This window comes from Caretta caretta, chromosome 3 (assembly GCF_965140235.1).
Source record: "Caretta caretta isolate rCarCar2 chromosome 3, rCarCar1.hap1, whole genome shotgun sequence".
Lineage (NCBI taxonomy): Eukaryota > Metazoa > Chordata > Testudines > Cheloniidae > Caretta > Caretta caretta.
The window spans coordinates 96,303,458-96,329,289 of record NC_134208.1 but is presented as its reverse complement, the minus strand read 5'-3'; the positions used below and the strand labels follow the sequence as shown (position 1 = coordinate 96,329,289).

General features: G+C 40.4%; 1 protein-coding gene across 5 annotated transcripts in view; it reads right to left on the bottom strand.

Annotated features, from left to right (window-relative positions):
- Positions 1-2,554: 2,554 nt before the first annotated feature.
- Positions 2,555-25,832, bottom strand: part of NKAIN2 (sodium/potassium transporting ATPase interacting 2) — a 779,150-nt gene continuing 755,872 nt past the window's right edge. For 4 of the 5 annotated variants that reach the window (XM_048844654.2, XM_075126714.1, XM_075126713.1 and 1 more), the window contains 3 exons: positions 21,123-21,204; positions 18,231-18,374; positions 2,555-14,016 (listed from right to left, as the gene is read on the bottom strand). In XM_048844654.2, the coding sequence (XP_048700611.2) occupies positions 14,007-14,016; positions 18,231-18,374; positions 21,123-21,204 (236 nt within the window). In that variant the 3' untranslated portion in view covers positions 2,555-14,006. The remainder of the gene's footprint in view (positions 14,017-18,230; positions 18,375-21,122; positions 21,205-25,832) is intronic. The other variant, XM_048844656.2, reaches the window with a different exon arrangement.

The following is a 25,832-nucleotide window of genomic DNA, read 5'->3' as shown; positions in this document are numbered from 1 at the left end:
TCTACGCTGCTATTTTTAGCCCTGCAGGCCTGAGTCAGCTGACCCAGGCTCTGAGACTTGGTGTTGCAGGTTTTTCATTGCAGCGTAGACATACCCAAAGTGACTTAGGAGGCTGTAGTGGTCCCTCGCTCTTAAGTGGGGAGGGAGGCCACTCCGCCTCGCTGTATCAGGCAACAGCATTCGGGCTCGGGTCTTGCTGGCGGGGCCGAGTCGTAAGCAGTCTATAGTTCTGTGGGCGCCTCGAGAGGCAAACAAGCAGTAATAGTCCGAGGTGCTCACCCTCCCTCAGGCTGGCGGAGCACTGAGCAGTCTTTAGCCCACAGCCCCTTGGCTGGGCTGGCAGTAATTAACAATGTAAGGCTCTGGCCCTGTGGGTGGGACAGAGCAGGGAGCACTTTAGCCGAAGCCTTTGGGCTGAGGCCGCCGGCAAACACTCAGTCTGGTGCTCTAGCCCTGTGGGCAGAGCAGAGCAGAGCTGGTCTTTAGTCCACAGGCTTCTGGCTGGGGCTGACAACAAGTAAGCATCTAGCACGCCCCGACCCTCAGACAGGGCGGAGCAACAAAAGGTCTGATGTCTCAATTCGAGCAGACCACAGGCAAAGGCAAGCCCCTTGGCCTACAGTGGGGAGGCTGCGGTGGCAGGGGACAGGGAGATGCAGGCCCACCCAACTGCACCACGTCCCAGCTCAGGGCCCAGGGAGGGTCCAACCGAAACATGCTGACCTTTGCTCTGACAACAAAACCGGACTACAGTCTGGTTTCCCTGAGCTACTTCCTACCACAGTCTGGGCGGGGCAGTGTGGAGTCCACAGGTCCTCTGGCTCCTCTGGGTACACAGCGGCAGGCAGTCCCGGCAACTCCTCTCCAGGGTTACTCTCTTCCAGGGGCAGGGCGCTGCACGGCGCAGGTTCAGCTCCAGAGTTCTGCAGCAGAATGGAGACGTTTGTCTCCTTCCCTGGCCTTTATTCAGGTTCCCATTTTTGGTCAGTAGATTCATGCACTGATGCCATGCAGTGTGTAAGATTATGCCATGGGCACTGTAAACTGACTTCCCAATGTCTCTGATGCATTGCGAAGTTTATTTTTTCAAATAAATTAATCTTGTTTTAAAAGCTGCATTGATTGTATTATAAATAACAATATATGGGCCAACAGCCATTACTAAGGCTGTAAGTCTGTCTTGGGGTTCTGATAACTTGAGTCCTACTTAGCTTTGCTCTTGCAGTTTATTGTACTATCAGAACTGCTCAATTGAATTACAGCCTTGTAATGGCTGTCTGCCCATGCACTATCCTATATTTCAGTTATCTAATCATGTTCCTCCACTCAAATGAGGAGTAATAAAAACACTAAGTAATTATGCAGGTGACTAGAGATATGTTCAAATACCTATGGGAGGTTAGAATAAATTCATGAGTCCAGATCATCATTAAATGTCCCCTACCTAAAGATTTTTTTTTAAAGAGCTCCAGCCAATGCTTCCCTAATGTCAAAAGTTTGGAGCATGGGCCATGCTCCTTGAAACTTCGTACACTTGGAATACTTGCTCCTCAGCAGCTGTATGGTGGGGTCGTTCCATTGAGCTCCACATTGGTCTTATCACATGTAGGATACTAGAATGTTACCTATGTAATCAAGGACATGGCAACCCTGGTTAGTTTCAAACAGCATAGAACATGCTTTTAAAGATTCCAGTTTAATTTATTTAAAAACCCACCAGGGATGAGATTGTCATATAGCAAAAGTCGCACATGGCCTGGCATGGATGACAAGTTTAGAAACATGGCTGTGTCCCTGACTCACTGGATGAGTTGGCATGAAAGAAACAGACCTGGATTGTTGTGGGAAAGTAAATGGTTGCTCTCTTCTCAAGCTCCATCTGTCACAGAGCTTTGGTGTACCATTAGTGTCTGTTCTAATCGAGACCGTTCAGACACTTTCTATCTATCTGTCTAGGTTTTTATGGGGCACCCATCAAGAAAGGATCTGATTACCCACCTTCCTCCCCGAAGCACAACACTCACCCAGATGGCGAAATGAGCTTTAAAGGGAAGTTATATCGTGAGATCTCATCTAGACCGCCCTGTGTGAAGATTGTTTTACATTACAAGATTGTGCAATTAGCAGAGAGACACTTGTACACAGGAATAGCTCCAGTTTAATTGGTGCTTTTGGTAAATATAGGACACTGTTGGGCCACCCTTTGCTGTGGCACCTCATGTTGCCATCTAGGTTTAAACATTTCCCTGCTTGTAAAGCAGTTTGCTCACTAGAAGACTTAGCAAGTCTTTAGCGCTTTAGTTAATTCAGCAGGAAGACAGAACGATACAAAATAGTTAGATTGGTAGTGTAAGACTAAAATTAATATTTAACATTTATTTTAAAAAGGCAAATGTCGAGGAGGTTGTTCAAAGGATTCAACCTATTATATCATCCATCAAATAACCATGCAACCTTCATTCAAATGCTTCTTAAAACTCACTTTTTCTGCAGTTTTCACTGCCAATCCACCACTGAGAGATTTTAGTCATATGAAATGAAGTACACAAAGGAATGGGATGGTATAAATGTTTTATTGGCATGAGTCTGGCAATGAGCAAGTTCAGCAAGTCAGTCCAAATGACTGTTAATAAAATATAACACAATTCCATATCTTCTGTATATGCCAAACAGTCCCTCCGCCCCCCCATAATATATTTCAGAAATGTTAGAGTTTAAAAAAAAAATTGGTGCTAATTTTTGTATTCCTGTATTTGTAAAACCAGGTTTTCAGGTTACCAAGGCTGAAGTCCTGACCCTGTTGGAATCAGTGGCAAAACTCCAATTGATTTCAGTGGAGTCAGGATATCAGTACCTGAGTCCAAGCATGAAGGACTCAGAAAAGAGCAAAATGACAATACATTTTAGAAATCTTGAAATATTAGCCAAAATAGCTTTTCTTTACACAATAACATTGTGATGACAAGGTTCAATTCTCAGACTCATCCAGGAAGAAAGAGGTATGTTTGCTATTGAGAATTCAGGAATATTCCCTTTCCATGGGGATACAGCTGTTTCCAGCAATATAGGTTGTGAAATACCAGACTATAAACCTATCATTGCTGTACGAGCTATTATTGTCTATCCTGAGCTTCAGGCCAGTATGTGGTTAGTAAGAATTTCCAAATTTGAAGGAAAAAGCAAACATTTTAAGGGAGGTTGATTTAAAAACAAACAAACCCCAAACCAGCCACTGTTTGAATCTACTCAAAGGTTTGCAGCGTTAGAAGTAATTCCAAGAGAGAGAGAAATTTGTGGTCAGAGAGCAAGTGAGGCACTCAGAGATGCATGGTAAAGGAAATATGTCACATGACTCTGCAAATTATCACAGAATCATAGAAATGTATGGCTGGATGGGACCTCAAGAGGTCACCTAGTCCAGTCTTCCATATTGAGGCACGACCAATTAAATCTAGACCATCCTTGATAGTTGTTTGTCTAACCTGTTCTTAAAAACCTCCAGTGAGGGGGATTCTACAATTGCCGTTGGAAGCCTATTCAAGTGCTCAATTATCCTTACTGTTTGAAAATTATTCCTAATATCAAATCTACATCTCCCTTACTGCAGTTTAAGCTGATTACTCATTGTCCTTACATTTCAGTGGACATGGAGAACAACTGATCATCAACCTCTTTATAAAAGCCCTTAACATACTTGAAGACTGTTACCAGGTCTTTGTTTGTTTCTTTGTTTAGTCTTTGTTTCTCAAGACTAAACATACCTATTTTTTTAACCTTTCCACACAGGTCAAGTTTTCTAAACTTTTTTTTATCATTTTTGTTGCTCTCCTGTGGAAAAATTGGAGAGAATCCAGATCTTTCTTAAAAGTATGGCACCCGAAGGTGGACACAGTACTCCAGCTGAGGCCTCATCAATACCAAACAGAGCAGAACAATTACTGTCCATGTCTTACATATGACACTCCTGTTAATGCATCCCAGAATGATATTAGCCTTTTTTGCAACTGCATCACATTGTTAACTCATATTCAGTTTGAGATCCACTATAACTCCCAGATCCTTTTCAAGCGGTACTACCATCTAGCCAGTTATTTCCCATTTTGTTGTTGTGCATTTGATTTTTCCTTCCTAAGTATATTACTTTACACTTATCTTTAGTGAATTTAATCTTGTTTATTTCAGATCAGTGCTCCAATTTATCAAATCCTTTTGAATACTAATCCTGTCCTCCAAATAGCTTGCAATCCCTCCTAGCTTGGAGTTATCCACAAATTTTATGAGCGTAATTTCCACTCCATTATTCAGGTCATTAATGAAAATATTGAATATTACTGGACCTGGGGATAGACCACTTTGGGACCCCACTAGATATATCCCCCCAGTCTGACAGTGAACCATTACTCTTTGAATACAGTTTTTCAACCAGTTGTGCCTCCACTTTATAGTAATTTCATCTAGACCACATTTCCCTAGTTTGCTTATGATATGCCCATTAATATGATATGCTTATATCATGTGGCACAGTGTAAAAAGCCTTACCAAAATCAACATATATCATGTCTCCTGCATTTCCCACATCGACTAGGCAGGTAACCCTGTCAAAGAAGGAAATTAGATTGGTTTGACATGATTTATTCTTCACAAACTCATGTTGGTTATTACTTATTACCCTATTATCCTCTAAGTGATTGTTTAATAATTTGCTCCGGTATCTTTCCAGGTATTAAAGTTAGGGTGACTGGTCTATAATTCCATGTGTCCGCTTTGTTCCCCTTTTTAAAGATAGGCAGTATGATTTTTCTTCTCCAGCAACCTTGGACCTCACCTGTCCTCCATGATGCTCTTCCTGTTTTTATCAGGTGGATCCCATCTCTTCCTAGCAGTCCTCCTTCACAGAACAACACCCCGTGGATGATGAAGCCAAAGCCCTCCTGTCAACATGACTTGCGCAGCCTTGCTAGGATGACCAGATGTCCTGATATTAGGGGCTTTGTCTTATATACGCAACTATAACTCCCCTGTAAAAAAAGTGTCCCAATTTTTCATGCTTGCTGTCTGGTCACCCTAAGCCAGGCACTCATCTCCAGGATGTGTGTATCCCTTCTGGGGCCCTTACCCTCATCCGAGAGGATAGAGAATAACACAACCTGCATCCCTGACTCCACCCTGGTTCCCAGAGCCCAAATGCTGATTTGCTCAGGGTCATCCTGGCAGTATCACTAGTGCCAACATGGATGAAGAGCATGAGATAGTGGTCAGAGGGCTGAATGATCCTCAGCAACCTTTCCATAATGTCTTGGATTCAGGCTCCAAGCAAGCAGCACCCTACTGGGATATCAGGTCAGGTTGGCAGGTGGATGTCTTCATCCCCCTCAGTAGGATGTCCCTGATCACTAGCACCCTCAGCTTCCTTTGGTGTGGTGGCTGTGAGCCTCCCAGCCTTCCGGGTAGGTGGCTTCTCCTAATCAGCCATCGAGGTCTGCTTTTTTCCTCTTGTTGCCAGTACAGCATGCTGGTTCTTGACCTTGGTGGATAGGGGACCAGATGGTGGGTGGAGAACTGTCTACTGCTCGAGGCCAGCAGCCAGTGTCCTCTTCACTGAGCAGCTGGTTCTCCTTCCTCCTCCAGTCCCACTTAGAGTCTCTATTTGGGTAGCATCCTCCATGCCAGCCATCTCCATGTGCATCCTGTTAATGAAGTCCTCATGCTCCTGGATGCTACACAGATGAGCCACTTCTTCCTGCAGTTCTCTTACTTGCTTCCCGAGGGACTCCATCAGAGGACACGTCTCACACCGAGTTGTTCCATCTGCCTGGCTTTCATCAGTGGTGACATGCAGGTCATGTCCCCAACAAGTCAAGACCAGGCCTGGGTGGAAGCCTCCAGGGTCAGGATATCTGTCTGTCTAGGGCCCCCACAAGAGCTAGGGGTGATGTTGGCAACACACCATTTTCCTTTCATTGTGGGTTCTTCCTTGCAGAGTACCTGCAGATTGAAGAAAAAATACCACCCTTCTTTCCTCTGCTGGCAAACCTGGCTAATGCCCTTAGTGTCCCAGCTGCCTTCATAGCACACGTTACCACCACATATAATGTATGTGTGTATAAATGTAACTAGGGTGGAGTTTTCAAAAACACTCCAGGGTAGCTCCTCAGAGAGTATAGATTTTCATGGCTCCGTTGAAGTCTATGGCCTAACTGTAACCCAATGGACCTACTTCAATGGAGCAAAGATTGGCCAATGTGAGTACTTTTTATAATCTAACCCATATCTCAGATACATGTATACTAGACACAGTTAAAACATTCATTCTGGTTTTAGAGACATTGCCAGTTCTCATGATATTCCCTATATTTTAGTTCAGAGATACTATTAGAACCAGCTACACCTCTAAAACTGGAATGAGCTTTTAAAGTGTGTCCACTGTATGTTTATTTACACACACACACACCCCCAACTATTCCTTTTTTGTGTTTTTTCTCTCATTTTACAGTATATGCCTTGTTACTGCAGGGATCATTTCCTTATATTTAACCCTTGAAATACCACAAACATCTAAACACCAGTATCTTTTTCCAGTGCCAAGATTGGGTAGGGATGAGTATGCACTCCTATGGCAGTATTTAAAATAGTAATAATAGTTGCGTGAGTATTTTGATCCAATCCCCGCCCCCCCCCAAATCTAGCAAAGTGCTTAAATATGCATTTAACTTTAAGCACATGAATAGTCCCATTGGCTTCAACAGGACTATTCACATGCTTAAAATTAAGCACACACTTAAGTGCTTTCCTGGGTCGGGGTCTAAATCTATTGCAAATGAATTAGACAGTAAAAGCAAAGATTAAATAAAAAATAAACTCTCATTTTGACAATACTTGCTTAGTGTTTCTCACTGTTGGAGAATAAACAAAGCTTGCAATAAACAAAGCGGTCAGTGCAAAGCTTTCAATTTGTGAGGGGGTCGGGGGGGAGAAGAGAGATTTACTTGTGCAGCTTCCCACACATCATGATGAGAATATGCAGCAAAAGTTGATGTATGAAACAGGAAAAATAATGAAGAAAAATGAGAGCATGCATACCCTCCAGAAAAGAGAAACAGAGTATGGCTTTGGTAAATAACTCCCTGCAGAACTCTTAGAAATGATTTACTGATTAATTGAATCAATCCATCATCCTTTTTGTGACAGCATCAATTTGCAGTCTTTTATTGTTGTTGTTCTTTCATAGCTGCTGCTTTAAACTCATATCAAGGTAAAAGGTTGCGTAGGATGTTAATATATATAAACATGTATTGTATAGGAATCTGTTAGCTTACTGAGATGTCATTAGCTGAAACTTTTGTTTTCTGTTCCTTCCAAGATGGGATTAAAGAATTGTGGGGCCCTGTGCACTATGGAAATTGGGGGCTCCCGCCTTCCTTAAACGAGACAGAGCATGTGATAGTGTATAAATATGAGAACATCTTCATTTATTAATTATTATTATTAGATTGGAGACGGCTTTTAAATATATTAAATATTATGAAATATATTAATATTATTTGAGCTAAACTATTTAAACACATGGCGATTTGATTTGAAAAACAAAAACAAATACCCACTCGCTCTCTCTTCTTTTGCTCTGTGAAGCATATGCGAAGTAGGCTAATCACTTGAGTGTATTTATGAAATGAGACTTAGAACTGAACTCAGCACTTCCCAGCTGGTTCCCCAGCTATAGGTGAAAAGGTTCTCGATGAAAGTGGAATTTGCTGGAGACCATACAAACCAGAAAAGAGCAAGTACATCAGTGTATTGGATACTGGAGCCTCCTGAACCAGAAAGGCGTTGCCTATTGAAAAACAGGCAGAGAAGGGGTCCCAGCACTTCTGGTGCAAATACATGCAGTTGCATGAATATCGATAATCACATGTAAATATGCTGAATTGCACATGAATACTTGTATACTCATGAATAAAAGTGCCTTCTTACACATTTATACAAACATAAACCAGTCACTTGAAAGTTTGAGCAAGCGAGCGAGAGAGCAAGCGAGCGAAAAGAGGCATATATGTTAGATTGAAACTCAAGTCTGATTCAGTGAACTTGTTCACAAACACATTTTCCCAGAATCATTCCTCTTGTGACCGTTGATAATTATGAGCTCTTTGTAGTCACTGAACTATAGCTTTTAGCAAATATTACACATCTGAAAATCATTTCTACAAGGATTAGCTTAAGAGAAAAAGAAAGTCCTTGAATATTGTAGTGACTACAGTGTTGTCAACTTGCAATTTTATTGTGTGTCTCATGATATTTGTTTTTTTTAAGGGGTTTCATTGATTTCTGTCTTCAATTGCTTGAAGTTTTGCCCTTATCCCAAATGACTGTCTCCTCCCCCGCCTTCCCCACCATTAATGTCAATGGGACGGAAGCCACAGACTTCCCTCAGCAAGATGGACACTACTCTCATTGTTTCCCAAGCTAGGCTTCCCTAGAGGAAGATAGTGGCCCATTAGGCAACCTGTTAGGGCCAAACAGGGGACAGGTGAATGTGGAAGTGCAGGGAATGAGGCTGTGGAGAAAGCAGGCTGAGCTGTTTAATATGCAAAAAAAGGTGGCATGTTTGGTAGGGCCTGATCCAAAGTCAACTTATGTCAGTGGAAAGACTCTATGACTTTAGTTAGCTTTGGACCAGGTCCATAAAGATGGACTTAATTGATTTAGGAGCCAGATGCCAGATAAAGGGCCTGCTAAAGAAAGAGTGTATATTAAAAAATCACACTTCTGGGTTTCTGGAAAGGCAATTTGTGGCAAGAGATGTGTAAGGAGCATATGTACTATGCTACCAGGAGCTCATCCTTTTGTGTAATATCTTTGTTTTTTTCCCCACAGTTTGCAGAAAAATATTTTGTTTGTACATAACTTAGGGCTTGTCTTCACTACCGGGCAGATCGACGCTGCTGCAATCGATGACAGCAGAGCGCTCTCCGGTTGACTCTGGTACTCCAGCTCCTCGAGAAGAGTAAGGGAAGTTGACCAGAGAGTGTCTCCTGTCAACGCAGCGCAGTGAAGACACAGCAGTAAGTGGACCTAAGTTACATGGACTCCAGCTACGTTATTCATTGAATTAGCCATGTGGCTAATTGTTATCCAATCTGGCATTAATTGTGTGCCATTGTTCTCCAAGTTACAATACGTGCTGATACGATCCATGCTCCACACTATGATGCAACCAAACAGTTGAGAGCACCCAACAGAAGAACGGGAACACTCTTTTGCCATGAACTGATAGGCTCAGTCCAGGTTCAGTCACCTTGGTGGCTTCAGTCCAGGGTCTAATGGACAGATGTATGTATCACAAATCCAGTTGGCACTAATTGGTACTCTTATTGGAAGTCTGAGGATAAGGTTAGCCAGCACTCAGTCAGTATGATACCTTTTCAGTGTATAAATAGATTATGTCAGTCTAAAGTGCATTTGTCACAAGAGCTAGATATATTTAAAAGCACATACTCTTTTCTGGAGTGTGTAGCCAGCATCCAATCTACATTATTCTCAAGTTGTAATGCAGCAATTGATACAGTGCTGCCTGCAGCATATCTAACCAGCCGTGTTCTTTAATAAAATCTGGTTTAGGCTCAATGTCGATTCAAAGAAGTCTATAATCCATGTACAATACTAGGGGGCTGTAATAGTAAGGGAATGACTAGAATACAAACCTGATGAATGCATGAGTTGCCTTCAGCCAGGTTTAAACTCACTACAAGTCTTTGCAAGAACAAACCTGTTTTCTGATTAATGAAGTTTAAGAAGAAAAATACAGACAACTCATTCTTTCTGGAAAATAAAAATGGTCCAGGACTTCAGGTTCGATTTTACACTGAATTTTGTATAGCATTCTGATGGTATATTATAGGTTGTGTGTGTGAGAGGGGGTGCTTCACTGTTTTTGCGGGGCGGCCGTCAGTATTTAAAAAGATTAAAAGCATCAGCCTCAGAGTTAATGGATAAACCCCATCTAGATACAACCAGGAATCACCATGTGTAACATCTGTAGTTTATAGTATGGCCCAACCCCTTCCAAAATGCTACACAATAGCTGAGTACCATAACCAGCATTCTGGGACACAGATCTTGTCTTCTCACATGCCTGAAATGTATCATGTACACGGTACCTATGAGGGTATGCACAGAATAATAATAATGAAAGGATTAAAATACCCACACAAAAGGCCACTCTTCCTAAGCAATCACCTATCTTAAGAAACGACCCTGGAGTATCCCTGAACATACTGAATAGAATTCTGGGCCACCTTTATTAAGCACGCAGTCTATAGTAACCAGTTTTTGTGAGTCCCTTGAAGTGGTTGCTTAAGACACGTTTTCATTTTATTGTGTTATTTCACTGCATGGGCAATGAAGCAGCATTTTAAAAAACGAACTGCAGTGGAAAAATCCATATTACATCGCTCCCTCTTAACAAGGATTACTTAATACAGTACTTAGCACTGTTGGTAACTGTAAACCTGTCATAGACTTAAAATTCCTGATGAGTAGACAAAATACAAAGATATTTTCTAAATGACAATGTGCCTACTGCAGCCAGCCTTGTAAAAGAAACCTTTTAGTGTCAGGAGACCATGAAAATACGTGTTACCTATGACTCAGTTAAAATGATGTCGTGACCTGGCAGTTTCTTTTCAGCACTGACACATCCATGCATTGCACAGAGTAGGATGGGCATTCTGTAAATTTAAAAGGAGTCCTCATTCTGTATTGTTGCTCAGCCAAGAACTGTAATTCTAAGTTTCTCGCAAGTTTGTGAATAGTACCAGGGGGCCATAAATAGCTTGGAAACCTATATTTTTTCATTTTTTTTAATGCAAATTACACTAGTAAGTAAAAAAAAAAATCACTTTTGTTAAAAATACATTCAGAATTAACAAATGCAAAAAAGAAAAAAAAGACACATTTGGATTGTAACTCTTGCCTTCTGAATATTTAGCTTCATAACAAAAACCCAGCCTAGAAAAATAACATTCTTTACTGGATTTTGAGGTGGATATAGCTGTACAAATCAAAAATGTCATTCCAGATATTCTCACACCACTGTGCTCCAAACTGCTTCCAAAACATCATCCTTTAGCGTAGTAGTCAACAGTCCTGAAATACCAGTGCTTTCACTGCAACTTAAGCAGGAATATGAATGCCTATTTTATATATGTGTATATATCTCTCTATACTTGAGTGTATGTATACATATGTGTGTACATATGCAATATATAAATATACACACATTATTTATAATACTTAGCACTTACATAGTAATTCTAAGCACTGCACAAACATTAATTAATCCTCACAACCACTATGTGAGGTAGTTATTATTATTCACATTTTATAGTTGGGGGAACTGAAACAGAGAGATGTTAAGGACAAACTTTTCTAACCTGGGTGCCTAAAGTTAGACCCCTAAATCCATGCTGAGGCACCTAAATAAATTGCTTGACTTTCAAAGGTGCAGAGCACCAATAGCTCCCATTCAATGTGAATGGAAAGTCAATGCAAGACATGACTGCTCATTATCCTTGAAAATCAGGCCACTATTTAGGTGCCTAAATACTAGAGCTGGTAAAAAAAAATGTAAATGAAAAATGCAGCTGTGTTAAAATCAAAATGTTTCATTGGAACAATATTTTTGACTGGAAGAAATGAAAATGAATTGTTTTGACTTTCTCATTTTGTTTAGACATTTTGATTAATTTCATCTGGACTTTTATATTTAATTTATATGCATATATAAACATTTAATTTTTAATCAAATATAAAAGTCAAAAGGAAATAAATCAACATGATCAAAACGAAATGATTCAACAGCAACAACATGTTGCAATGACCTCAACTCAAAATTTGTCAGATATTTTGTTTTGCAAGAAATTTCAGCTTTTTTTTCTGATTCAGAATGGAAAAAAAGTTTGAACTGTCGGAATTTGCCATAGAATGGATATTCCATTTCCAGCCAGCTCTACTAAATATTGATTTAAGGGCTCAAAATTTAGGCAGCCACATAGGAAAAGTTTTGAAGAAGACACCAATTCAGCCAAAGACGTTAAGCATGTTTTTAAGGGGTTTGCTGGTTCAGGGCCTAAGTGACTTGTTTATGGTCCCATAGCTTATCAGGAACTCAGGAATTCCTGGCTCTTAGCCTCATGTTCAAGCCAGAACATTATGCATCTTTCCTCAATATATGTAGGTGTGTATTATATATACATACATACATGCACACACACACACACACATATATAGAAAATCTTACAGAATTAATGTAAGTAGAGTTCCTAAATCTGTCTTTTATCTTATTGTCAGTGGGGAATGCTTGTTCCACTGTCATTGTCCAGATTTATTGTTTGTGACACATTACATTCATGCACACACAGCGAAGGGTGCCAATTTCTATAGCAATGGATAAGTAGAGTTAGTGCACAGGGCATCAGAACCGATAAGCCACAGAGACTGTGAAAGTTTGGCAAGCTAGGAATAGAGTCGCTTTGTGATGACTTGCACCTTTCCAAGCACTGACCAGTCAGGCCCTCAAGGACATGTGGCTTGGGTGTGCGGCAGGTGTGTGCATTTGTCTATGCAGTTTCTGAACAAAGAAAGAATGACAATTCAAGTTCCTGAAAAGCCTGAGCAAAATATTTTTTTCCTAATGAAAGCTGCCTAAGTGCTTGAAAATACAGATCAAATTCAGAACAAAACAAACGTTCCTATGAGTTCAGAATATGTCAAACACATTGACCTACTAGTAAAATCCCCAAAGGCATCTTGTTGCCAACTACATAACAGCACAGGTTTTTTCAGCCACAATTTTACAGGAAGATAAAATACACATTCTAACACACAACGGATCCCCAAATATACCACAAAAAGATCTCCAATATTTCACCAATGCAGCTAGTCCCTCCCCACTCTATGTCAACCAAAACAAACAAAAGAAGTTAGATCCCTACCGGTGCAATTAGAAAAAAGAATGCTCCCTTACATAGGATTTTCAGTTGAAATTAGATATAAAAGAGTAAACGTAGCTAATACATATTCAGTTGGCCTCTGTTGCTAGAAATCTGCAGATGTCTCTGGAGTTAGTAAAAGACATATTTAGAGTTAGTTATAAAAGCACCTACAGTGTGATAAATAAAAACAGTGGGGTTATGAAACACTGTTTCTGTTGTTTATTTCCAGTAGGTTCAGTTATTGGTTTAAGGAGGGATTCCCTTTACACATTTCCCAACCCCAGAGATCTATTTCTCTTTTAAGCATTATAAACTGTTTGTTTTCTTGACCATTGTGGAGGCTCATTAGTAAAGCACTTCTCTGACAGCTGGCAGTTTTCGTACGCGGTCACTCTGGAGCTGCTGAGCAACAGAGCCTTATTCCCTGACACAAAAAACTAATCTTTCAGAATTAACAGCAGCAGGTTGAATCTAAAGGAAGTCACTTCAGTAAGCCTGCACTGAGTTTCTGTGATGTGCAACTTAGTTGGGTTAAGGCAAGTATGTACTGTACAGCCTTTAGGGCAAACAACTTGCTGTCTATTGGCTTCTGTTACAAGGTCATCACGGTATTTTTTTAAATAATATAATGACTAAGCAGACTTGGTGCAAGTGGTCTCAGAAAGAACTTAATTGGATGAAATAATTTCATAACTCAAATAAGTAGGAATGAAGGTAGTAAACACAGGTAATAGCCAGCAGATGGCACCAATGCTTCTCCTTTTGAACCTTCCAAAGGCCTGGCAGTTGTTTTTGTGTATTCAGGAAATCCAAGAAGGGGGTAATGTGCATCTCTGTCTGTACTTGTTGGAAAGAGAGGTCGAATGCACCTTTTGTTTCTCTGTCTCAACGTATGCTCTTTTTTTTTTTTTTTTAACACAAAGGTTGTTTTTTTGCTGTTTGTAGAACACAGGGGGCCATTCGGAAACAAGTTTTTTGAAAGGTCCTTCAGCCCCCACACAGAAGTCACCTTGTTCATTTTGACCTAAAAGAGAGACACGGGAGAAAAAGACATTTGTAATCAACTAACAGATGGATTGATGCATCACCTCCCTTCACTTCAGGCACCCACAAGACTGCAAACATGTGCAACTAGCCTCTCCAAAACAACCTCCTGGAAACAAGAGATCACTTCCTCTGCCTTAATACCCCATTTGTAGGTCAGACAGATTGCATATGTGTGTGCACAGAAAGAAAGGACAGGCAAGTGATTTGCTCAAATAATCTCTTTAGCATCTTTTAAAATATTATCAAATTATTTGATGGAGGTCCCCAAAACCTTGATTCTGGGTAGGAGCAATATTTAATTATGCAATCCTCTGAGGCTGCTGACCATGTGTAACCTGGAGGATGACCTGAACAATAGTAATCCAGCAAAATGCAGCTGCCTTTAGAAAAAGGAACAGTTTGGTACATAAAACAGAATGGCTGAAAAGCAGCTGCATAGTTAAGTCACCTATGGCTACCTCAGCAAAGCAATTGTGCAAGGTTTTAGCTACACAGCTCCTGCTGACTTTAGTAAGAGTCCTATGGCTAAACTTGTATTGGTACCAATTGCTATACGGGTGTTCAGTGGTAGTTTACTTGAGTGCAACTTTGCTCGTATTGTTTAAATTACTCAAATATAAGTCCTAATTAAGGTATTTCAGCTGAAAGAGACAATCACATCGTATCATATTCATATCACTGTGATGAATTGGGCATTATGATGCCTGCTACATATCAGGGCCCTATTCTGCCGATTAGGCCTATGCCTTACTTACATCTGACCTTCAGACAATGTGAATGGCAAAATGGCACAATGTACTTTAGTTCTTTGATCTAATGTATGTGAAATTAGTATTCAGTCACCTGGACATGTAGATGCAGCATTAGGATAGGAGACCATACAGGCAGAGTGATTATGCAATTTCAGCAGGCAGAGGAAATGTGGAAACGGGGAAGGAGGTCAAACAAACTAGAGATGGACCAAACTGGGTCACTGGATCCAAACTTCCTCATTCTTTGGGGATATTTAGATCCTGATCTGAATTTCATAGCTCAAGTCCCTCCATAAAGTAAACTGCATGTACCCAAAAAGCAAAGCCTACAAATATTTCTGTGTAGCATATACATGACAGATAACTCAAAGGCTCACAGACCTCATAGAATGACAAGGAAATCTTTACTTAAGGAACAATTTCTCCAGTGCATTAGGCTTCAGCATCAGACAGGGATTTTTTTTGTTTCATCTCTTCTTTTCTTGAACAAACATGTTTATTGTGAACAACACAGGGAAAATCTCTCTCTTTCAATTTACTTTCTATTTGCATCGCCCACCCCCCGACGCTCTCCCAGGGCAACGATCACACAGTGCAGAATCCTGTTCCAGAACTCAAAGTATTTTTTTTAGGGCTGTCAAACGATTAAAAAAATTAATCGCGATTAATCACGCGATTAATCGCACTGTTAAACAATAATAGAATACCATTTATTTAAATATTTTTGGATGTTTTCTACATTTTCAAATATATGGATTTCAATTACAACACAGAATACAAAGTGTACAGTGCTCACTGTACATTTATTTTTGATTACAAGTATTTGCACTGTAAAAAACCAAAAGAAATAGTATTTTGCAATTTACCTAATACAAGTACTGTAGTGCAATCTCTTTATCATGAAAGTTGAACTTACAAATGTAGAATTATGTACAAAAAAACCCCTGCATTCAAAAATAAAACAATGTAAAATTTTAGAGCCTGCTGTCCACTCAGTCCTACTTCTTGTTCAGCTAATCGCTGAGACGAAAAAGTTTGTTTACATTTGCAGGAGATAATACTGCCTGCCTCTTGTTTACAAAGTCACTTGAAAGTGAGAACAAGTGTTCTCATGGCACTGTCGTAGATGGAGTCTCAAGATATTTAAGTGCCAGATGCACTAAAGATTCATATGTCCCTTCGTGCTTCAACCACCATTCCAGGGGACATGCGTCCATGCTGATGACGGGTTCTGCTCAATAACAATCCAAAGCAGTGCAGACCGACACATGTTCGTTTTCATTATCTGAGTCAGATGCCACCAGCAGAAGGTTGATTTTATTTTTGGTGGTTCAGGTTCTGTAGTTTCCGCATTGGATTGATGCTCTTTTAAGACTTCTGAAAGCATGCTCCACACCTCGTCCCTCTCAGATTTTGGAAGACACTTAGATTCTTAAACCTCACATGCAGCGAAAGTGTTCTTAAAATGAACAACAACATGTGCTGGGTCATCATCTGAGACTGCTATAACATGAAATATATGGCAGAATTCAGGTAAAACAGAGCAGGGGACATACACTTCTACCCCAAGGAGTTCAGTCACAAATGTAATTAATGCATTATTTTTGTAATGAGCATCATCAACATATATCTCACTTTCTGGTGACATTGTAAATAAGAAGAAGGCAGCATTATTTCCTGTAAATGTAAACAAACTTGTTTGTCTTAGTGATTGGCCGAACAAGAAGTAGGACTGAGTGGACTTGTAGGCTCTGAAGTTTTACATTGTTTTGTTTGAGTGCAGTTATGTAACAAAAAAAAAATCTACATTTGTGAGTTGCACTTTCATGACAAAGAGGTTGCTCTACAGTACTTGTATGAGGTGAATTGAAAAATATTATTTCTTTTGTTTATCATTTTATAGTGCAAATATTTGTAATCTAAAATAACATACACTTTGATTTCAATTTCAACACAATACAATATATATGAAAATGTAGAAAAACATTCAAAATATTTAATACATTTCAATTGGTATTCTATTATTTAACAGTGCAATTAAAACTGTGATTAATCACGATTAATTTTTTTAATCACAATTAATTTTTTTGAGTTAATCGAATGAGTTAGTTGTGATTAATCGACAGCCCTAATTTTTTTGGATTTCACTGGCACTAATTCCAGTGCCACCGAGCAACTCCTAGTGTTCAGTTTGCCTTCCATGCCAGTTCTTCCATTTTTTGGCCATTTATTTTCCTCATCTGATCATGCAAAGCCTGTGAGCACACTCCTGTACTATTGTCTGAAAGTGGGCACTGGCATCTTCAACACAGAATGCCATGAAGCTGTTTTGTAGGGTATCAGAGTGTGAGCCTGGGAAGGATGGATTTGAACACCAGCGCTGTTTGATTCTATTTAGACTACATGTTTTTTGGCAGCTTTTATAGTCTATTTCTATGGTCAGACAGTTTGTAAACGAGTATGACTAGGAAGGAAGGAAAGGAAAATGATTTGTACAAAACTGCCTGTGTTTTGTGTCTTGTGCAGCATGAAGCTCATTACTGGCATTTAAATAATAAACATAATAGATATTTAGAATACAAATAAAAATTCAGGTTGATGGAATTCTCCCACCAGAATCCACAAAATCAATCGGTTCCTGTGAACAACTTGCTGGTGAAGTCTAACAAATACCTTGGAACTGCACAGGTGTAACTAAGACTTGGGAGGTTTCCTTACATGACCAAAAAACGTTAAATATGTGGGGATGAATCTCTGCAGTCATTATTGAAATCTGTGCTGTAATCCACAATTCAACAAGCTTTATGGGCATCACACAGGAGCAGCCATACTCAGATTAGATCACTGGACGTTTATATTGTCAGAGAAGAAACTATGTCCTCCTTTGCTTTTGCACAGTGCCTAATACAACTGGACCCCCACCCTGATTGGAGCCAATAAGTGCTACTACAACATAAATAACAAACCAATATTATCTGCCTCTGATACCTAGTACTACAGAGGAAGGGCACCTCTCTTCTCTCTCTGCATAGACACAATGGTGCATATCCTCAGGTCCAGCTGAGCTGCATTCAGTGCAAGAATGGAGAAAGGAGACGGCATAGGTGGCTTTAAGTCACCTTTATGCGCCCTTGCTGCCTGGCATAATGCTTTAATTTTGGTCAGGCTGTCCATAGCTCCAAGGGTTTATTTAAGCAGTCTGGGAGCACGGATGTAGGAATGCCCAAGCCATACTCCCTCTCTACTAGGAACCTTCCTTGCAATTGGAGGCCAGGAAGGTGGATGATGTCGGAGTTTCTAAAGCAGCTCTGCACAACCTGAAGATTTCCTCAAACTGGATTAATCTATCCCAATGAATTTAGCTAATTCCTGCAAGTGATGAAATTATACATACTTTGAAGAGTGGGATTTGATAACCATATATGTCCAGAAAACATACCGCCTTGTGCTGTGATCCTGGAAGATTTCAGAAACTAAGCAGCACTGGGATGGATAGGGGACCTCCAAGGAAGTGCTCAATGCTGCTGGAAGTGCTGTTGCTGATTCAAAAGGTGGTGCTCTTTCCTCTAGTTCAGTGCTGAGCCTAGAACCCAACATGGTGTTAAGGGGAACTGTGATATAAGTTACAAAATTTAGGTCTTGATCAGTTGTGGTCAATAATGAGCCCATGGTTTGTGCATGAGTTCAGTTTAGGCCAGGGGAATGTAATTGCCCAAGTCAGAATTTGATCTGCATAGTAACCTCACTGGCAAACCACATTCTGAGTTGAGCAATTACTTTCAGCCTTTCTAAATTCTCCCCTGCAGTTTCAACTGAACTCACTAATCTTTTTCATGTTTCTTCCTGCACCCTTGTGTTGTGTTTCTGTGTACTGTTAAACAGCTGCTACATTCCAACCCAGAGATGGTTGTATTTGGCTGACAGCATATTTAGCAATATGTGCATATGCTTTACCTACTTCACAGGGGTCCTGAGTAACACCTGAGGGGTGTTGATTGTTTGTAAAACACAGAAATCTTCTTGGCCACATATGGTAGTGTGAAGTCTAGCTATTTTAAAATTACTTTTCCTTTGAATCCTATGGGGTTAATATTGCTGTTCTCCAGTAGACAAGAGCCATGGGGAAACGAAAGATACAATAAAGCTTTAAAGCAACCTAATGTAGTCTTCTGTTATCATTTCAGGGATGCAATTTCCACTAAGTATTGTCTTAAAAAGTGCTACAACCTAGTCAAACTGCAATTTGATTAAACTGAAATTTGAATTTGTCACTCCACTATCTAATGATCTGCCCACGTTAACAGAGCTGAAGGCAAGGCATTGCTCCAGGATACGTGTGTGTGCTCCTGGCCTGCCTCTGCAGTATGCAGTACAAGGCTGTTGCCACATGCAGTCAAAGATGGTTAAACATTGTGGGTAGAAATTCTATAGAACCTTGATCAAATACTGTACAGTGAGAGGGAAACATTACATGTCTTTGTTTGTCTGTCCCTGGGACATGACAATATGCCTTCTCTGGGTTTATTTGAAACAACATCAACTTACTTACTGATTTTTGTCTTTTAGTGCAAAGAAATCCCCTACATTCTAGCAAGAAAGCAGTACTGCCATAAAACAGAATTCAGTTTTAAAGGTTCATCACAGGTTTCCTTGTCTCAGCTACATGCTTTACAATTTATATTGGCTTCTCTTTTCAAAGCTCCAGTGTTCCCTCCACTCAGTGTTAGCAGGCTCTGTAAATGCAATCAGCTACTCGTGAAGAAGAAACACTGAGAGCATAAAGAGAATGGGATAATATCTCAGCTAGAGGGCTCCATATGTTGATGACAATGTATAGTACACCGAGAAAGAAACAGGATTAGAATTGTTCTAAGTACCTATGAGCCACACAGAGTACAAGGAAGGAAATAACGTTTTCTAAATGTACAACATGATGCCAAAAGTGCAGGTGAAAAATCTTTATTTGAGCACATACAGATGGAGAACTGAAGCTGGGCTGGAATGGGAGCTATGCACTATTGTAATTTAAGACTGTTAAAATCCCCCCAGAAACTAGCATGCTTCACAAAGGGCCAAGTCCTGAGCATTCTCCCAGTTTGAGGTCCACAACCAGTAAAGGAGTAAATACCAGATCCACATAAATAATAACGGCTGCTCATTCATCAGCAGATTTCCTTTTTTAAAAGTAATTACATGGTTTAGTTAAATGTTTCCATTAAAGTTTGAATGGATACTAGGGTTGAATTGATGTCGCCTAGTTATGTTTAGTTCTCTCCTTCAGTACAAATGATTGGAAGAGAAAAGGGACAAAGGAAATGATGCCCTCTTTCATGTCATCACATCCCATACTTTCACCTAATAAGCTTGTGATATTAAACAAAACCCCAAAGTTACACCTTTGCACTGCAGTGAGGCAAGATTCACCTGGGCAGTAATGAATCTGTGACTTGCTTTCTCCTTGGCACTAGTACAGGTGATGTTTGTAAATCATTGCCATGTTGCAGTCTAAGGATGAGCAAGGACTTCAGCGTAAATCTGCCCCAGTCTTGTGCTTTTGCTGACATTTTCTTTTCCACTCAAACCCAAAATGTATCAGCTTGTATTTCTAGGCAGTGGAGGGAACTGTCACTGACACAGTATAGTCAAAATATACCATCCCAGTTAAACTGATTTCAAAAGCAACATGCCAGTAAAATACAGAAAACAGAAATGAGGAGAGCAAGGGAAGTAGAGGGACACCTCAAAGAATAGATGCTCAAATAAGAGAAATGCTAACTATGTTTTCTGCATAATATGTTTCTAAACCTCCGATAAACCTAGCTAAAATCACTGGGCCACATCCTTAGTTAGATTTTACTCAGGACTTGTCTACACATATAGCACTGAATTGGTGCACTGTAGCACTTAGTGAAGATACTACGTACGCCAATGGGAGAGCTTCTCCCATTGGTGTAGTTAATCCACCTCCCTGAGAGGTGGTAGCTATGTCGATGGGAGAAACCCTCCTTTCGACATAGCACTGTCTACACCAGGAGTTTTGTGTAGACTGTAGTATAGAATGAGTCTCAGTCTGCCTGAGGGAGGGTTAGTAAAAATCCATGTCAGGAGGTCAGTCTTATTAAAACAAATGTGACACATGGGATCCCACCACAAGAAATCATTATGTTGCAGGAGAAGGATAATGTTAGTGGTTAAGTGCAGAACTTGAATTCGGTCTATCAAGAAAGGCTTTTGCCTATCCTGAATTTTTAAGACACGTAATCTTTCAGTTTAATAATCCTTTAATATCTGCCTAGCACTCCATAGAATATCTCAGAAGTTAAGTACTTACATATACATGGGCTGTAGCTGTAAATGCGATGTCTTCTGTGGGCCTTGATAGCCGTAAGAGTCAAATCCACCTATGAAATCAACTGAAAGAGGGGAAAATTGCTTTCATTAGCAACATCTTTTCAGAAGAGATAGGCACTATCATTCCAGAACAAGCTTCCACACAAATTACTTTGGACAGATCCCCGAATAATCTATCTACTAAAATTAGAGTGACTCATTGTATAGAGGGTGGGTGGGGGGTCAATGGGAGAGGCAGTGTCTTCAGATGCAGACAATGAGGGATTTATAAAATCCATCTACACCAGAGACAATTATGCATCACTCTTTTCTCAAGCAGACCACCTTATTGGAGTATAAAATTACATTTTATCTGGATATTACAAATGCTGCAAACCATTTATTTATTGGTATGGATGCAATGCAACTAACTGTTATTATTGTGTCAAGCTCACTGACATACTGTGGTTCAGTGATCTAGCGGAGAAAGCATATTGATCCTATTCTGTTTGAGAGACAGAAGTTGCTCTGATTCCATACTTTGACATTTGGGTTGAAATGCAGAGACAGAGGCTTAGAACAATTTATCTGAGCATTGGAGATGGGACTTCACAGATCTAAGGATACTCCAAATACAGTGGAGGTCTATGAGTGGGGGTTATTTTCTAACTCATACCACTGCCTACCTATGTTTATTTATATAATTTCTGGGACAATACAGTCACATCCGAGTCAGAAACTCCCAGTTTCTCATACTCAAGTGCTTTCTTTTAAATGGTGAAATATGATGTCTTTGTGTCTTCCTTATCTGTAGTCCTCATATATATTTGGATGCTATCTCCATGAAATATTCTAACCTACATATTGTACACCAGAGTGGCATAAAAAAACCAGGAGTACTTGTGGCATCTTAGAGACTAACAAATTTATTGGAACATAAGCTTTCGTGGGCTCCAGCCCACTTCATCCGATGCATTGAATGGAACATATAGTAAGAAGATATATATATACACATACAGAGAAGGTGGAATTTGCCATACAAACTGTAAGAGGCTAATTAACTAACATGAGCTATTAGTAGCAGGAGAAAAAAAACTTTTGTAGTGATAATCAAGATGGTCCATTTAGACAGCTGACAAGAAGGTGGGAGGATACTTAACATGGGGAAATAGATTCAATATGGGTAATGACCCAGTCACTCCCAGTCTCTATTCAAACCCAAGTTAATGGTACCTAGTTTGCATATTAATTCCAGCTCAGCAGTTTCTCATTGGAGTCTGTTTCTGAAGCTTTTCTGTTGCAGAATTATCACCCTTAAGTCTTTTATTGAGTGACCAGAGAGGTTGAAGTGTTCTCCTACCGGTTTTTGAATGTTATGATTCCTGATGTCAGATTTGTGTCCATTTATTCTTTTGCGTAGAGACTGTCTGGTTTGGCCAATGGACATGACATGAATAACTGGATCTACCTCAACAGGAGAAAGAAAAAGAGTACTTGTGGCACCTTAGAGACTAACAAATTAATTTGAGCATAAGCTTTCGTGAGCTACAGCTCACTTCATCAGATGCATCCGATGAAGTGAGCTGTAGCTCACAAAAGCTTATGCTCAAATAAATTTGTTAGTCTCTAAGGTGCCACAAGTACTCCTTTTCTTTTTGTGGATACAGACTAACACAGCTGCTCCTCTTCAACAGGAGAGATTGAGAGATACCCACCACAGAATAGCCTATAGCCTGGTGGTTAGACCCTGTTCCAGAGTGGGGATTTGAACCTGTGTCTCCTACATCCCAAGTGAGTGCCCTAGCCACTGAGCTATTAGGTAAAAAGGGGACACTTCCCATCATTGTCATTTTGTTAACGGAGCCTAAATCCTCTTGTGAATCTCGCCTGAAAAATCAGAAAGATTTGACATTTAGATTAACTATTTTACCATTTCCAATTTTTTTCATTTCAACTGAAACAATTCACCAAAATCTACATGAATTCATGAAATGGTTTGACCCAAATCTTCATTTTTCAGCAAAATAAGTTTCAGCCGAAAAATTTTACCTAGCTCTAGTGTACACCATTTTGATGTTACTTAGCAAGAGAGAAGCCAAAGCTGTAAAGTTCAGCTCTGAAACTGTATTTCCCCTAGGTACTGGGATGTCCCTGAGCAAACTGTGATTCTGAAGGTATCTGTATGCACCAGAAAGTAGCAAATTACTCTCTAATACAGGAAAGTCCTTTCTGATATGAATACAATAATAAAATTAGAGTTCACATGTCATTCCTTTTATAATTCACAAATCTGTATTTGAGATCTTTCACAGTGGACAGCTTAAATACTGGATCTCACAACACATCATTATGAAGAGCTTTCACTCTAGGATAAACATTCACATATAATCATACTTAAACATACACATATTCACTTTCCAAAAACTCTATCCTTTTCGTAGGGCCATACCGTCACCTCTATCCATGCAGGACCTGGGCACGAAGCCACCAGCTCTTAGGAAATTCCAACTAGTACAGAACACTACAGCACATCTCCTTAGCAACACAGGCTACTGTGAACACATCAAGCCTGTTGTTTATTCTCTATGCTGGCTTCCCACAGAACAGAGATCGGCAACCTTTGACCCGTGGCCCACCAGGGAAAGCCCCTGGTGTGCCAGGCCAGTTTGTTTACTGGCTGCGTCCGCAGGTTCTCCCGATCGCAGCTCCCACTGGCCGTGGTTCGCCGTTTCAGGCCAATGGGGGCTGCAAAAGCGGGGCGGGCCGAGGGATGTGCTGGCCGCCCTTCCTGCAGCCCCCATTGGCCTGGGGCGGTGAACCATGGCCAGTGGGAGCTGCAGTCTGCCGAACCTGCAGACATAGCAGGTAAACAAATCGGCCTGGCCCATCAGAGGCTTTCTCTGGCGGGCTGTGTGACAAAGGTTGCGGATCCCTGCCATAGAATATTGAGTCAAATTCAAGGTCTTGAGCCTTATCTTCTACGTACCCAATGGTCTTGGCCCAGTGTATCTAAAAGATCACTTAAAGCTCTGGAACAAAGGCCTTGGTCGACAACTTTGCTCCTCTGGCACAATGGTGCTTTCATCCATAAGGGTAAAGCTCATCTGTACAAGGGATAGAACTTTCTTGGGGGCTGGTCCAAGACAGTGGAATGAACTTCCCCAAGAACTAAGGACTATCTCAAACCTCACCATCTTCCACTTCGAGAGCAAGGCAAACTTCTTCACTTTGCCTTCTCCAACATAAACACATAATAGTATGTACATTAAAAAACAAAACACAGCAACAACTCCCCCCAAGCCAACACCCAAATCCCTATCAAAACAAAACACTCCATTGCATTCACAATTCTTCTTTTGGTGAGAGGATGAGAGCGAGGATGAACTACATGTCACAGATGTTAGTCGCATTGTTTAATGCACTTAGATACTATGGTGATGGGGGTAGAATAAGAACCAGTATAGACTAGAATGTAAGTAATCCCACTGAAATTAATGAGACTACTTATTAAGTGAGGTGCTATTCAGCATGAGCAGAGCTAGCCCCATCTGGCCCATAATTAAGACCATTTGTACTGCAAAAAGAAATAACAAAGACTATACCTACTTCAATTTAAATGGATTTTAGTGTGGATTACAGAGCTCTATGTTCACACTGCCCTGTCTTCTATTCTAGCCCCTCCAATTTATATATAGTGCACCTTATGTACATGTGACTTCCTACTAACACCTGTTAAGGCACACATCTGCACTTCCCTTACATCAGTTCCGTATACTGCAGCCATTAACTCGGTACACTACAAATGTAGTTTGCAGTGTAATACTAGATGCAGCCCTTGCACAGTGAATATATTCCTCCTCCCTTTGTGACATCACAATTATTTCCATGGGAAGACACACATGTAATAAACACAGGATTGAGATTTAAGGAGGACATGAATGAGCTCTTATTCAAATACAGATACATTCAAAGATAAGGGTGACACAGGCCTTTGCTGGTATGTCTTGTAGTGAATTGCTTTTTGTATAAATGTTCTTTTCTTCGGCCTTGACCTTCTGAACACAGAATTCAGAAAACAAGTTGTCTGGGCTAGATTGTCCACTGGTATAAATCAGCATAGCTCCACTAGCTTCAACAGATCTATGCCAATTTAAGTCAGCTGGGGGGACCTGTCCCCCTATATAGTGTGTGTGTGTTTTCAGAGGTATGTTGTAACATAAAGTTGTACCCTGTAAGAAATGACAAAATGACTCTAATGTCACAGGTAGGGATGCTCTGTTTTGAAGACACAAGAAGAAATATCCTGAGGGAGTTTCTAGGTCCTTTCCCAGAAAGCTAAACCAAAATGTTCCGAAATAAATTCCCAGCAATAAAAGGAGTTTGTGTGGGCTCAGGAAAAAAAATATGTGCCTATTATCTCTGCATGGCTGTGTGTCCCTGTCTTTTGCCCGGTTGCACAAAGGAAACTCAGTGTGTAAACAGGCCAGATTACAATGTGATATAAACAAGATGGGCCTATGGAGACAGCTCTGTTTTAAGCAGACAGTACAGGCTCCCCACTTATATATCCAGATGACGGTAGGGGAGAGAATATGATTGTGACCTTGTTAAAGGGATACAATGGCTCCTTACATATAACAACAGTGCTGCAAGTGAACTAGGAAGGGTGGGTAACAGGGGATTAACTTTGATGCAGAGAATGTCTGTAATT